Source organism: Chlorocebus sabaeus, chromosome 8, assembly GCF_047675955.1.
Source record: "Chlorocebus sabaeus isolate Y175 chromosome 8, mChlSab1.0.hap1, whole genome shotgun sequence".
NCBI lineage: Eukaryota > Metazoa > Chordata > Mammalia > Primates > Cercopithecidae > Chlorocebus > Chlorocebus sabaeus.
The window spans coordinates 77,797,787-77,813,852 of record NC_132911.1 but is presented as its reverse complement, the minus strand read 5'-3'; the positions used below and the strand labels follow the sequence as shown (position 1 = coordinate 77,813,852).

The 16,066-nt window shown below is 37.1% G+C and overlaps 1 protein-coding gene across 4 annotated transcripts in view; it reads left to right on the top strand.

The window, feature by feature from the left end:
- Window positions 1–16,066, top strand: part of UBE2W (ubiquitin conjugating enzyme E2 W) — an 83,011-nt gene that overhangs the window by 53,128 nt on the left and 13,817 nt on the right. For all 4 annotated transcript variants that reach the window (XM_073018163.1, XM_008000899.3, XM_008000897.3 and 1 more), the window contains 2 exons: window positions 4,480–4,635; window positions 9,416–9,491. In XM_073018163.1, coding sequence (XP_072874264.1) covers window positions 4,480–4,635; window positions 9,416–9,491 — 232 coding nt within the window. The remainder of the gene's footprint in view (window positions 1–4,479; window positions 4,636–9,415; window positions 9,492–16,066) is intronic.

Below are 16,066 nucleotides of genomic sequence, written 5' to 3'. Positions count from 1 at the left end.
GGTGCGAGTCACCATCCCCAGCCCCTGTTCATTCTTATTTTTGATTTTTATCACTATGGTGGCTTTCAGTTTAGATTTTAGTAGTTTTATGAAAGGCACTACATTCACAGTACCCAAAAGTTACCCAGAGATTGGCCTGCTTAAAATTTTAGGTTGGTTGTGGGATAAACATACTTACCTCCAAAATGATACACACCCTGAGCACAGTTATTTCTCTCTTAGCTCTCACTTGCTTTTGAATAAACCATACTGCTCAGGAGAAGTTTGGAAATGTAGTAATAATTAAAGACTGCTTCTAGTCTGGTTGCGGTGGCTCACACCTGTAATCCCAGCACTCTGGGAGGCTGAGGTGGGCGGATCACAAGGTCATGAGTTTGAGACCTGTCTGGCCAATGTATAGTGAAACCCCATCTCTACTAAAAATACAAAAAATTAGCCAGGCGTGGTGGTGTGTGCCTGTAATCCCAGCTACTATGGAAGGCTGAGGCAGGAGAATCGTGTGAACCCAGGAGGCAGAGCTTGCAGTGAGCAGAGATCGTGCCATTGCACTCCAGCCTGGGCAACAGTGCGAGACTCCGTCTCAAAAAAAAGACTGTTTCTGATGCATTCAGAACTTCAAACTTGAGTCATATACGTTAGGTCTGAGAGCCTTTTGTAAAACTATTTCCATCAGATAGTTCCTTAAAAATCTGTAATTCCATAGTGTAATTTATGCAACGAGGAATGTCTGTGGTCTCCGTTGTTGACTGCTTTGAATAAATTCTCAAAGTTCCTATGGTTTCAAATTTATTGTGTTCAGTTGTTTTGTCACATCAGTTCTAGTTAGTTTTATCAGCTACTTGAGACTCCAAAAAGTTTTTTTTTGAACTTTAGAAACAGTTTAATAATTTCTTGTTTGTAGAAACTACTTGACTGCATTAAAAAACTGAAATGTTCACTTTCTCCTTTAGCTTGTAGTGAGTATTAAATAAATGAGGATGGCTAACAGTATGCAGTCGAAGAAATTCTGCCTTGGTTACTCTCCCCATGCAGAGAACCAGATTAGCAAAGTTTATATTAAAACCATCTGTGGGGCCAGGTGCAGTGACTCATGCCTGTAACCCCAGCACTTTGGGAGGCTGAGGTGGGTGGATCACCTGAGGTCAGGAGTTCGAGACCAGCTTGGTCAACATGGTGAAACCCCATCTCTACTAAAAATACAAAAAATTAGCTGGGTGTGGTGGCAGGCACCTGTAATCGCAGCTACTGGAGAGGCTGAGGCAGGAGAATCACTTGAACCTGGGAGGTGGGGGTTGCAGTGAGCCAAGGTCGTACCATTGCACTCCAGCCTGGGCAACAAGAGCAAAACTCTGTCTAGGGGGAAAAAACAAAACAAACAAAAAAATCTGTGGAAACTGTGCTTATTTGTCCCTTGTGTGAATGAACTATTGAAAAAAAATTTCCTTTTATTTCAGAAATTCACCTTTGGCATGTAAATTCACCCTTTCTATGTTTAGACAAACTTCTAAAAATCTGTATCTGGCAGGTTAGGTCCTAGGGGTTACCTATTATCTAATATATGCAAATAATTAATTCCCCTGGTTTTGGTTGCTAAAAGTTTTAGGGTTGCTGCATTTGCCCTGCATGCAGTATGTTAAAAAGCCCCTGCTGTTTTATTTAAAGGTTATTGAGATCTGAATTATTTTTTATCTCAATCCCCTTCTACTTCACAGTTGTTTCTATCTTCTTCATTACTGGTTCTAACAAAATGTCTGCTGCATCTGCTGTAGGTGTTTTCTACTGCTACTCATCACTTTTCTTTCTCTTTTCTCCTGAGTTCCTTTTGGTTCATGCCTACTTAGTGGCTCTTAGGCCAGGTGATTTAGTTTATAACCTTTTCTCTTTAGGAAAAATACTGCTTTCCTTGTGCTCTGAATTGGCTGGGCGAAACATGGTGTGGTAACCTTCGTGTTGCTATTTTCTTTAAAGGTTGGTGATTCAGTTTTGCCAAAGAAGACAATTTGGCTGTTTTTTGGCTTTTTGGCACTTTCAGATCGCTATTCTTCTTGACTTCTTGATAGAGACCTTACTGGGAAAAATATCTTTTTTTTTTTTTTTTTTTTTTTTTTGAAAATGGAGTTTCGCTGTTATCACCCAGGCTGGAGTGCAATGGTGTGATTTCAGCTCACTGTCACCTCTGCCTCCCAGGTTCAAGGGATTCTCCTGCCTCAACCTCCCAAGTAGCTAGGATGACAAGCGCGTGCCACCACTCCCAGCTAATTTTTTGTATTTTTTAGTAGAGACGGGGTTTCGCCATGTTGGCCAGGCTGGTCTCAAACTCCTGACCTCAGGTGATCCACCCACCTCGGCCTCCCAAAGTGCTGGGATTACAGGCATGAGCCACACCGAAAAATATCTTTAAAAAAAATAATCGTGGCCAAAGAAGAAACTCTTGGGTATTGCTTGTGTTTTAATGAAAATATCCTAATTATCAAATGGCTTTTTATGGCAAAATGAATACCCCAAGGCATATATCCGTAAGATTTGTAAACTCCCATTCTGTACATCTACAACACATGGGAATATCAGATGCATATGATGTAATAAACTATAGTTCATATTTATTAAAAATAAAATTTCACTAAAAAACAATTGTAGACAGACTCCAGTGTGGATCTATAAGACCATTTAAGCGTTTGTTTTCTTTTACAGAACAGTACTTTTTTTTAGCAAAAAGTAATTAAGAGGGTACTAGCACCGATAGATGTAATTGAGATAAATGGCATGCTTAGAGCATAGCCATTACAAAGTCAAAGTCCTTTCAGGGAGTCTTCTGCAGTTAGGTAGGATAAGTGACTTGATTTCTCTTATTTTGAGACGTTACTTTTGTTTTTTAGCTTTTTTTTTTAAATTAGTGGGAATGGAGGGTTGATGTCCAGAATTTAAAGAAAAGAAATACATGCAAATATGGAAAATCGTTCTTTTGGGGAAAAAATGCTTTTTGCTGTCTTATCTAGTCTTAGTCAAGGAAATATGTCCCATAGGTTAATATATCTGAAATATTAGAAGACTCCTACTCATATGAAAGACTGCTTTATTAACATGTAAATCTTTGTAAAATTGTAACAAAATCAGATTCATAGCTAGATATTGAAAATATATATAAAACCTTAGCTTATGGTAATTTCCTATAACATATTCCATATTAAACTATAGCATACCTTATTCTATTCATATTTAACTCACTGGTTCTTTTTTCTGCTCTATAAAGAGGCAAAAGGGTATGCCTAAAGCAATACTGTATATCTTTTATTGTTTGTGCTACAACTTAAGGTAAGATTTCTCCTTACTGATATTCTGCTGTACTTGGTATGAGACGGTTTGCAGGGCTGAGAGAGATACTGTAAATCTGATTTAGGAATTGTTGGTTTATATCTGATGAGTTCTATACAAATCTCATCATACTTACTAAATCAGAATCTGTGAAAGTAGGACACTGGAATTTGTATTTTTAAGCAGATATTCCAGCTCTGTGGTTTTTTTTGTTTTGTTTTTTTATTTGTTTTTTTGGCAAGGTCAGGAATTAGGAATTACTGCTAACCTGCAGAATAAATACAGTACACAGTGTAAACATAAGACTTCTGCTTTCTTTGAGCAACTTTGGACTATGCTTACAGATTCCTCAGGATACATGAATTTATTCTCCTGCCTATTTGCTTAGGTAAATAAGTTTAAGAAAAACTACTGTAAGATATTTGTTGAATTATTAGAGCAAAGGAATGAAATAATAGATTTATTACCATTCAAAACATTGCTGAGACAAGATAGAGAAAGGAAAAGTAGTGTTAGAAGAATTGAGTAAAAGGAAAAGGAGAGTAGAACTGCAAATTGAGAGACTTGGTCAACTTTTGTATTTTTCGTCTAGGCACGTAGGTATTTACTGATTAACAGCTAGTAACTTGTGCCCATCATAATGGATGTGTAAGTTTAGATGAGGTGGAATGTATAACAATCATTTCTCTTTGCCACATGCACCTTAGAGCTAACATTGTTAACAGGTAGTAGTAGTAGGAGTGTTCCTACCACCTGTCATTCATATTTTCCCAAAATTGAATATTTTTGTTTGGAATTTTAACATACTTGATTTTTATATGCAGAGAGCAATGAAGAGAATTTGAAAAATCATTCTTATAACTGTAGTTGTCTTTCACTAGTGAAAAATATGTAGTTTAGAATTTTTAAGGATAATTTATCAAAAATAACAGAAATAAAAAATAATGTGGCTTCTTTTCCCTACTACGTGGTTATTCATTCAGTGAAACCAATACTTACTGAGTTAATGAGAGTAAACAAATAAACAGTTGTTTATCATGTTCCTGGCACTGATTTTGGTGGTTTTTTGTTTTTTTTTAATAATCAATACTTGTTATATGTGGAGAATATTTTAGTTTTTGGTAATAGAGAATATTTGAGTTTTAATGGAATTTTATTCTCTCTTAGGTCATGTTTACTGGTGAAAATATTCCTGTTCATCCTCATGTTTATAGCAATGGTCATATCTGTTTATCCATTCTAACAGAAGACTGGTCCCCAGCGCTCTCAGTCCAATCAGTTTGTCTTAGCATTATTAGCATGCTTTCCAGCTGCAAGGAAAAGGTAGGACTTTTCAGAATTATTCCAGATAGTATCTCTTCTTCTTTCAGTTTAAGTAGATAAACAATTTTAATATGTAATTCTTTTTATTTAGAGGAAGGACTTATGCTTTTTATTTTAAAATTATGGGGAATTTCATGTTTAGTAATAAATTCAAAAGTTATTTTGATACCTTTCATTCCAAATAGAAGTTTTACATGTTGAATGGGGTAGAAGCCAGATTTACTGTTTTATATTTTTTTAAACAGGAAATGTACGGTATGTTCTTAAATTTGATTTTATTCCCAAAAGCATGCACAGGGTAAACGTGTACAAGAAATTCTTTTTGTAGATTTCACAATGGAAAGCCTCAGAAAAGTGCATCATAGCTTCCTTCTCCCCTCTGCCAGCTCCCACCCTATCAACCTGTTTCAGGAAATTTTTCAGGAACCAGAGCTTTCCTGTCATAATGATTAGGTTGAAGGAGGAAGACTAGTTTACCAGTAGAATTTTCAGGACATTTCTTCCTGTTCTCCTTTATTAATCCACAGATTCTATGTCTAATGGAAGTGGGGGGAGGGAAAAACAGAAAGAAAAAAATCACGTATTAAATTTAAAATGTAGGCCGGGCATGGTGGCTCAACACCTGTAATCCCAGCACTTAGGGAGGCCTAGGCAGGTGAATCACCTGTGGTCAGGAGTTCGAGACCAACGTGGCCAACATGGTGAAACCTTGTCTCTACTAAAAGTACAAAAATTAACTGGGTGTGATGGTGTATGCCTGTAATCCCATCTTCTCAGGAGACTGAGGTAGGAGAATCGCTTGAACCCAAGAGGCGGAGGTTGCAGTGAGCCAAGATCACGCCACTACACTCCAGCCTGGGCAACAGAGCAAGGCTCCATCCCAAAAAAATAATAATAAAATAAATTTTAAAAATATATATATAAGTTTAGGATACCCTTTAAATGTGTCTGAATCCTCTGTGCACTTCTGACCCTCTTGTCATTCCTGCTTAAGGGTTAGTATAGCATAACATTTATGTATTTCTACATTTTAAAACCACTCTTAAATCCCCATGAGGGTTTCCTTTTGCATTCTGTTTTAAACAGCTTTGCCCTAGAGGTTAGGGAGCTATTTGTGTTTTACAATTTTCTTCCCTTTTCTCCAAGTTGAACTGAATGTCATTTTTAGTAAATTAGTATTTGGAGAACTTTTAAGATAATAGTTCATTTTTAAATGATAGGTTATTTAGAATCTGAAGCACTCTAAGCCACAGCATGTGAAATAATGGGTTAAGTTGGTTTTTTTGTTTGTTTTTTTTTTTTTACTCATTTGTTGCTTATTGCTGTTATATTTTCTCCTCTTACCCAGCCCCAACACACAGACATGTTTTAAACTTTTATGTGTAGGGCAAAGCAGTTTGCGGGTACAAGGCCTTCTGTGTTCCTGTTATGCTTAAATACTGTAGAAAGGTGAGATGGTAACGACAGGATTTAGTAAGAAAGTTATTAAGAGATGAATGTCAGCGATATCTGTACATAGTCTTGCATGTGCCTCATGACTAGATTTTTACATTTCAATATAATGATTTATTATTAAAAACTAGAGAATGACTATATTCTGTATACTTCCTTCATCTTCCTCTAACCCTCACCATTCCCCTTACATTCTAGTTGTCTGCTACTAGTGTTTCTTGCATACTTAGTATAAGACTAATTTTTCCATTTAAAGCAGTAATAAACTATATTTTTACTGTAATAGTTGTATAATATGTTTAATCAAGATGATAATCTGGAAATCAAGATTTCCATGAAATATGATAAAATTCAAAAAACATTTACTAGGTACCTAGTGTGTGCTACTTTTACTGTGCTAAGTGGTAAGTTACAAAGATGAAGAGGAAAATTTGCTTTGGCATTGAGAAGATCTAGCTCCAAAGAAACCTTAAGAAGTGTTTTAGGCCAGGTGCAGTGGCTCATGCCTGTAATCCTAGCACTCTGGGAGGCCTAGAGGGGTGGAGCACTTGAGGCCAGGAGTTCAAGACCGGCCTAGGCAAAATGGCTAAACCCTGTCTACTAAAAATAGAAAAATTAGCAGGGTGTGATGGCGCATGCCTGTAGTCCCAGCTACTCGGGAGGCTGATGCACAAGACTTGCCTAATCCCAGGAGGCTGAAGTTGCAGTAAGCTGATATCACGCCACTGCACTCCAAACTGGGTAACAGAGCAAGAATCTGTCTCAAAAAAAGAAAGAAAAAAGAAAAGTATTTTAAATACCTACCTACACATTTTACTATTAAAACAGGTAAACTTTATTCTGTAGTGAACATGGTTCTATGGGCTTTACTTTGTTAATTTTACTGCTATTAAAATATTTTACCTTAGGTGTTTAAAATTTTAGTCATAATTCTTTTATTCCAGTTTCCTTTTAAACAATCAGGAGTGGTTCCATAAGCTGAAGGTATTTAAATCCAGTATGCCATTAGATTGCAGTGGATTAAAGATAATTTCTGATATTGAGATCACAGGCCTTTCAGTAAATTTCACTTTAATCGCATGCCTTTATAATATACTTACATTGTTCAAACTTTTCAGTTTGTATTCCATTCCTAAAACAATTTTGTAAGACATCTTTTGTATAGTTTCTTTTCCAAGAACTATATCTCCTGATCACTTGTCAGGGAGATAAATGATTTAAGCAAATAGAATTGAGTATTTCTTTTTTCTAAATATGTATTTTTTGAAGAGTTTTCTGATGATTCTTGGGTTCTAATCAATACATACCTAAAATGAGTTTGTGAAATTATTTGCTCTAGTAATACCAATTCCATATGAACGTAGATTTGACTTTGTAGAATCATCCCTTCCTTGAAGTAGTCAGGCATCTAATTTCATAATATTCATTTTTTTAGGAATTTTCTCAAATTGTGTGCACAGATTAACTTGGAACACTTAAATACCTTGAATGTCTTGTGCTCTAATGTTTCTTTTTGTTAAATAAATTACTATTAATATTAACACATAAGAACATTATGAGGCTCAACTAGGCTGATAGTTACATATATGAGTTTTAGAAATGACAAATGAACTAGCTATTTTCCTTCCTGCTATCACAGAGTCCTACTCACCATTGCTTTCTGTTTAGACTTTCCTTAAATGATGTCATACCAAATTCACTTATTTTCATTAGCCTCAGGTAGAGGAAAGGATTCCCTTAATCTCTCATTTTCATTAGCTTAACTAAGCAGATTTAAGTCTGAAAATAAATTCTGCATATACACTATAAAATATTTAATGATAGGAAAATAATCAAGTTATTGGAATGATTCTGAAAGGCATAAAGGAGACTTAAGGATAGCTATCATAGTATCTATAAACTTTAATATAGCTTTAATATAAATTTGATGTTTCCAAGTCTTTGTAGAGAGTATACATTTTCTTTTCTCTGGTCAGCATCCAACAGATTTCAGGAAAAATCTCTTCCATAATGTATCTTCAGTGTTGTTGGCATCGCTTTATCTGAGGTAGCTCCCTTGTAGAGCTGCCATATATTTCTCATATTGTTTTAGTCAGGGCATATGTTCAGCAGAAAAGGCCAATTACAGCAGAAATGCCAATATATATTTTTCCCATTTTTTCTCTTAAATACTGTTTAGAAACTGAATCTTCTGGTCTATCTTTGATGGTATCCTATTAAAGTAAAAATATAGTTCTTTGTGGAGGTGTGTACGTTGCTATACTTCTCCAGACAAATCTAGTTTAGTAGACTTTTCTGTTTTTTTGGTTTTGTTTTGGTTTGTTTTGAGACGGAGTCTGGTTCTGTCTCCCAGGCTGGAGTGCAGTGACGCAATCTCGGCTCACCGCAAGCTCTGACTCCCGGGTGCACGCCATTCTCCTGCCTCAGCCTCCCAAGTTAGCTGGGACTACAGACGCCCACCACCAGGCCCAGTTAATTTTTTTTTTTTTTTTAATATTTTTAATAGAGACAGGGTTTCAGCGTGTTAGCCAGGATGTTCTCGATCTCCTGACCTCGTGATCTGCCCGCCTGGGCCTCCCAAAGTGCTGGGATTACAGGTGTAAGCCACCGCGCCTGGCCTTTTGTTTTATTATTTATTTATTTTTTGAGACAGAGTCTTACTCTGTCACCCAGGCTAGAATGCAGTGGCACCATCTCGGCTCACTGCAACCTCCACCTTCTGGGTTGAAGCAATTGTCCTGCCCCAGCCTCGCAAGTACCTGAGATTACAGGTGCCCACCACCACTCCCAGCTATGTTTAATTATGTGAATTTATGTTAAATTATGTGAATTTGCCTTTTCTCATCAGTCCTTCTTCATTCCCCTTATAATTAATTTAATTTTTTTGGTTGGTTGGTTGGTTGGTTGGTTTTCAGACAAGAGTCTCACTCTGTTGCCAGGCTGGAGTGCAATGGCACGATCTCGGCTCACTGCAACCTCTGCCTCCTAGGTTCAATCAATTCTCCTGCCTCAGCTTCCCAAGTAGCTGGGATTATAGGTACGCACCACCACGCCCAGCTAATTTTTTTGTATTTTTAGTAGAGACTGGGTTTCACCATGTTGGCCAGGCTGGAACCTAACACAGACCACACTCAAACACCCTTATTATTCCTTTTTTAAATTTAGGTGTTAAGCATACACATTTCCTGGAATACATTTATAGTTTTTATTCTTTTAGATATATGTTTTTTACGCATTCTGTTAATCTTGCTTAAGCTTTTATTAAAACTGTCACCCTCTTAGTTTTTCTGTTTTTCGACTTACCTATTTAAATTATTTTTTGTTTCAGAGACGACCACCAGATAATTCTTTTTATGTGCGAACATGTAACAAGAATCCAAAGAAAACAAAATGGTGGTATCATGGTAAGCAGTTTGAATTTGTAGTAACTTTTTAGCATTTTGATTTGAAGATTATATATATTTGCTATAAGACTTGGAGAAAAGAAGGGAAGCTATAATTGGTGTTATATTTATGTTATTTATGTAGTTTGGAGACGCATAATCTCCAAGTAAGCCAAGAAGTACCAAAAAAAATAGACTTTCAAACCAAATTAACCTTTCACATAATGTAAAATAGTCTGAAGTTCATACAGTAATTCGTTTTTCCAATAAATCAGATTAAGGTTATCCTTTCCTCTTTCACCTCTCCCCTCAATGCAAATGAGCTATTTTTAAAAGGCACTGGATTCTTATTCTCCTGAGTTATGACTGTTCTAGTCCAGTCCCCAATCCTGGGTACATAAAACTTTTTTTTTTTTCATTTACAGATAATTCTGTTTAAAATATCCTTGGTTCATTGATTTGGCGATGGCCATTCTTATCTCTTAATATATTTTCTCCTCTTGCTTGAACACTGAGTGTTTGAATCATTCCCCTCCACCATTCTCCCTTTAAGGAACAACTTTGTTTTGAAAGTGTGTTTCATAGCAATCAAGGAATGGAAATATTTGTTATACATTGAGATGGTAAAGCAACTGTTCTGTCATCCAACTAGGATGGCTACAGAGAATCTTCTTTGAACTTTTCCTTCACTTTTTTTCCTTCACTTTTAAAAAGCTAATGCATTTCAGCTGTGTAGCACATGCTCTCTTCTCCTATATATATATCAGAATAGCAGTCACAGTCAATGTGAATAATAGCTTGTCCTGGCATTATAGGTAAATTTGGGTAATCTTATCAAAGATAATCATACACTTATAAAAAGCATAACATTAATTTTTTTATTAGAACTTTCCACAAGTCAGCGAATCTTTTTTTCCTTAGCTCTAAGTGTTATACTGCTTAGTTCCAGTATAAGACCTAGTTACCAAGACATACGGACTCTTGATATTTCTTAGCATCATCTAATTTTCCAAGGATTACAGAGCAGGCCAGTTTCCTTATGTGACTTTCAAAGCTAGGCAGAAAGTTCAGAAACTGAACAAAGGCTTACTAAGAATTGGATAAACATTTCTATAGAATTATAAACACTTAGCATTTCGGTTTCTAGAAACTAAGCGGAATTGTATACCTCAGGTCTCAAGCTCCACAGTCCTCCTGTGTGGTGCTTCCTGACATACTTGGGTCAAGGTGAGTCGGTGTTTGCCAGATCTAAGCAAAGAGGCAAGAGAGGTTTGGTTTAGATTAATGACTATATGTATACTTCCTGGATGCTGGATGCCGGATGGAGTCACAGTTAATGAAAAACAACAAATCTGAAATTCACTTCATTTCCTGGTTTTATATGAGGAGGACTCTGCTGACATGCTAAAGCTGAGCTGCCAGATACCAATGTTAAAGTTCTTGAAAGAGACCTCCCTCAGCTTAAATTTGTGGTTTTCTACATTATTAGTTAGAGTCCGTGGCTCAAGCCTGTAATCCCAGCACTTTGGGAGGCCGAGACGGGCGGATCACGAGGTCAGGAGATCGAGACCATCCTGGCTAACATGGTGAAACCCCGTCTCTACCAAAAAAATACAGAAAACTAGCCGGGCAAGGTGGCGGGTGCCTGTAGTCCCAGCTACTCGGGAGGCTGAGGCAGGAGAATGGCGTGAACCTGGGAGGCGGAGCTTGCAGTGAGCTGAGATCCGGCCACTGCACTCCAGCCTGGGCGACAGAGGGAGACTCCGTCTCAAAAAAAAAAAAAAAAAAAAAAAAAAACCAAGAATTAGGCCAGTCAGTTTACCCCACTGGTATTGTCTTTGTATGCATCGTAGCTTATATTTATTTCTTTTGAGGTTCTTACTTACCACACAGTGATTTATTACCATGTAAAAAGTCACCTCATTAATGTTTAGAGGTCTTTGGATATATTAAATAAAAAGTTGTATTGATAGTGACTACACATTTCTTTATTACCTACTTGAAGTTGACTATCAATGTGTTTTCCAGAATTCCTTTATGGTTTCTGTTCACCAAGAAATTGAAGTCATACCTGCTTTGAAATGCAAATTTATTCATTGCCATTGCCAGTTAAGGCAGTTGGAGAGTGGGAGGGGATTCTTATGCTTTGAATAATCAATTGAGCAGGGAGAATAGGGTTAAAAAAAAATAAAGAAGCCTAACCAAAATAGGTATGCAAAATAGACAACTCACCTCAGCATATAGATGGGTTAAGGATTTTTTTTTATGATTCAGGGCTAGAATCTTCCTCAGAAAACAGATCTGCTTACAGTTCCATGCACAAATAAATGAATGATTGAGGCCTCAAAGTTCTATATCATAAAACAGACATGATGATTGTTCTTGGGAAGGAAAGAAAGTATCTTTTGAACGTGTCTCTTTGTGAAACCATAAAAATAATTTCAGTGAGGTAGCCAACTAAAGTCCATTAGTTGTATGGTCCATTTGTTTTCTGAGGTCAGTATCAGGCATATACAACTTAATTTCATAAATGATTTGCTTTCCACAGAGGGGAGGACAGATTTGTGGCTGGCTGGAACCATTCTCCTTAAAGTGTTAGAAAATTGAATGGTTAGTTATAAACTATAGATTGAATATCCCTTATTTGAAATGGTTGGTGCCAGAAGTGTTTTGGATTTCTTTTTTTTTTTCCTCAAATATTTACATGTACATAATGAGCTATCTTGGGGATGGGAGCCAAGTCTAAACATGAAATTTATGTATGTTTCACATATACATTAAACACATAATCTGAGGGTAATTTTATACAAAACTTCATTTATTTTTTGAGACAGAATCTCTGTCACTTAGGCTGGAGTGCAGTGGTGCGATCATGGCTCACTGCAGCCTCAACTTCCCGGGCTCAGGTGATCCTCCCACCTCAGTGTCCCAAGTAGCTGGGACTACAGGCAATGTACCACCATGCCGAGCTAATTTTTGTATATTTTGCAGGAGGTGTAGGTGGGATTTCACTATGTTGCCCAGATTGGTCTCAAATTCCTGGACTCAAGCAGTCTGCCTCAGCCTCCCACAGTGCTGGGATTGCAGGCATGAGCCACCACACTGGACCTATACAGCATTTTAAATAATTTTTTGCATGAAACAGAGTTTTAACTCTGACCTGTCACATGAGGGCAGGTCTGGAATTTTCCACTTTTGGTGTCATTTTGATGCTTAAAAAGTTTCAGATTTGGATTTGGGGATGTTCACCCCATGTAACTTAAGGCTCCTGTTGAAGGTTGGTTTCAGAGACCTAGGCTCATAGGAAATGAATTGTTATAATGTTTAGATGGCATATCCAACAAAATGAGTCTGTAATTTGGGGGAGGTGTAGAGGAATATTGGTTTTTAAAAACCATGGACTGCATGCTGATTCTGTTCAGCTGGAACATTTCTATAGCAGTATAAAGACTACAAGAGGGCAGGAGCATAAAATTGTCTCAGACTAGTAGTAGCAAACTCCTTTTCTTCCTGCCTTATATTTGCTGTCCATAGATTTACCTGTGTTGTGAACTTTTTTATTTGTACTACCTTTTGGAGTTACAAAACCATTTACTAAATTCCTGAGTCTAAACTTTTACTCTGTTTGTGCTTCTGTTTCCTGCTGATTAACAAGTCTGTTGTCTGCCTACTTTGAAATATTTCTTGAATTAGTTCATTAAAGGAAAATTTTAATTCCCTAAATTGTAGAGAGACAAAACTAAATACTTTTTCTTTCGTGGAGGTAGCATACACTTCATATCCACTGACCTATATTACTGTGTTCCTTCTTTTTCTAGTCTTCTGTCTCTGGGGATATACAAGGAGATGGGTTTCCATGATAGTTGGAAAACTATATGATAGTTTTTATTCTCAGGAGAAAACTAAATGACCTTCTTCTAATATAGTTCTCATTTACATTTCTCAGAAGCACAGTGAAGTTAGCCATGGTAGGTGTCACCTCTTTGAAACTGGTAGTTTGTATGTTATATTTGAAAGTGTAATTTTAGTAAAGGCTTCTGAAGTTCCAGGAAAAATATAAATGGTTAATATTAGATTTTTCTTTAAGCCATTGTCTTGTCATAAATACTTTAGCCAAGAGATTAAATACACCATTCTTATACCACCTTTTGTTGGCCTGTATTTGTCTTGACCCAAAATGGGTTTACTCATTTATTTATGTATTTAGGTTGGGGGGTTAGTCTGTCCTGGTATCCAATAACACTTTCTTCTGGCTAGCAAACTGTGTTCTTTCTACTAATGGACAAGTTTTTTGCTTCTTAGTTATGGCCATCCTATTTAGAAAAAGGATGGCCGTGCCGGGAGGCAGAGCTTGCAGTGAGCTGAGATCCGGCCACTGCACTCCAGCCTGGGCGACAGAGCGAGACTCTGTCTCCAAAAAAAAAAAAAAAAAAAAAAAAAAAGGATGGCCGTGACTTTGGCTCATACCTGTATCTTTACTTAAAATTTGCTTATAAACTCTTGATTACATATAGCCATCATAGATTTGTAATCCTGCAAGTCCCTGTGGATCTAGCTGTTATAGATCATTTGTTTCTTCAAAACTAGGTGGGTAGTATCATAACAGGGATTGAGATATGGAAAATAGCTTCACAAAGATACTGTAATCGTTTTGGTAGCACATTCTGCAGAAACCCACTATACTAAAATGAACAAGCTAATAAAGATGCATTTATGCTACCACCTGTCAAAGATGGCATGTGGAGATATAAGTTTATTAGTAGTTAACTAGGTAACATGTTCAAATTGAATTTTATCTGTCACTTTTCTTATTGTATACATTGTTATCTTGTATCACCTTAAAATTTATCCTCAGTAGTTTGACATATTAGGTAGAATTTAGTGCCATCTTTTAGCTTAGAGATTTGAGTATGATTAGTTTTAGTGTTAGTTTTAGGGACCAACCCTATTGTTACTCTATTGCAGAAGTGATGTTTTAAGGAACGTCTTCATATTCCTAAGTTTGTTTTATATCCATAACAAGTATATGTTCTCTGTTCCAAGTACCACAATAATTTAAAGAACATCCCTTTTTTTTTTGGAGACGGTGTTGCCTAGGGATCACAGCTCACTGCAGCCTCAACCTCTGAGACTCAAGCCATCCTTCCACCTCAGCCTCAGCGTCCCAAGTAACTGGGACTACAGGCATGCACTACCATGCCAGGCTAATTTTTGTATTTTTTTAGAGGCAAGATTTTGCCATATTGCCTAGGCTGGTCTTGAACTCCTGGGCTCAAGCAGTTCATCCACCTCAGCCTCCCAAAATGCTGGAATTACAGGCGTGAGCCACTTTGCATTGCCAAAAAAATTGTGAGTGAACCTTACAGGATATAAACTACTTGTTTTCTTAAGGATACTATTCTTATTTATTTTAAGGCATCTAATGAATTTGGGATGATTTATTTTTAAACTCCAGTCTGTTTGGAATACTCTGAGTTTACCCAGCTTAGAAATCAGATTTTACTGGTTTTTAATTAGCGGTATATCAATTCTAACATGAGACAGTGTATTAATGTTTTGTGTTGCTCTAAAGAAACACCTGAGACTAATTTATAAGAAGAGAAGTTTATTTGGCTCATAGTTTGGCAGACTATACAGAAGCATAGTGCCAGCATCTGCTTCTGGTGAGGCCTCAGGAAGCTTTTACTCATGGTGGAGGGTGAAGGGAGAGCAGGCAAGTCACATGGCAAGAGAGGGAGCAAGAGACAGAGGAAGGAGGTCCCAAACTCTTTAACAGCCAGATCTCAAGTGAACTAATGACTGCAAGGAGGGCACCAAACCATTCCTGAGGGATCTGCCCCCATGACCCAAACACCTTCCCATTAGGCCCCTCTCCAACATAGGGGATCACTCATTTCAGCATGAGATTTGAAGGGGCAGATACCCAAACTATATCAGACAGTTTGTAAAATATTTTGGCTAGGATTTCAGAATTTTTTCCTTGAGTGCTTTCACAACTCTTGGCCACCAGTCTTAGTTTCTTTATGTAGCTTCCTTCTGAAGAATAACATCCTCAGAATAAATGTTTCAGATATGTTTCGTGAAATTTTATAAAATAAATAATGAATTCTAAAGTTGTCTGTGTTACATATATATGTGTTGAGACTACCAGAAGTTATTATTAAATAATGACTCCATTTGCATATGTATCTATGCTTGCTGAAAGCTTATTTTCTTTCCTTTTTTTTTTTTTTTTTTTTGAGACAGAGCTTCCCTCTGTCTCTCAGGCTGGAGTGCAGTGGTGCAGTCTTGTGTCACTGCGACCTCTGCCTCCCGGATTCAAGCAATTCCCTTGCCTCAGCCTCCTGAGTAGCTGGGACCATTGGTGTGTACCACCATGCCCAGCTAATTTTTGTATTTTTAGTAGAGAGAGGATTTCACCATGTTGGCCAGGCTGGTCTCAAACTCCTGACCTCAAGTGATCTGCCTGCCTTGGCCTCCCAAAGTGCTGGGATTACAGGTGTGAGCCACCATGTCCGGCCTGAAAGCTTATTTTCTAAAGGGAAATTAATCTTAACTGTTTATTGATTTGGAGATTGTATCTCATTGGTAAAGAA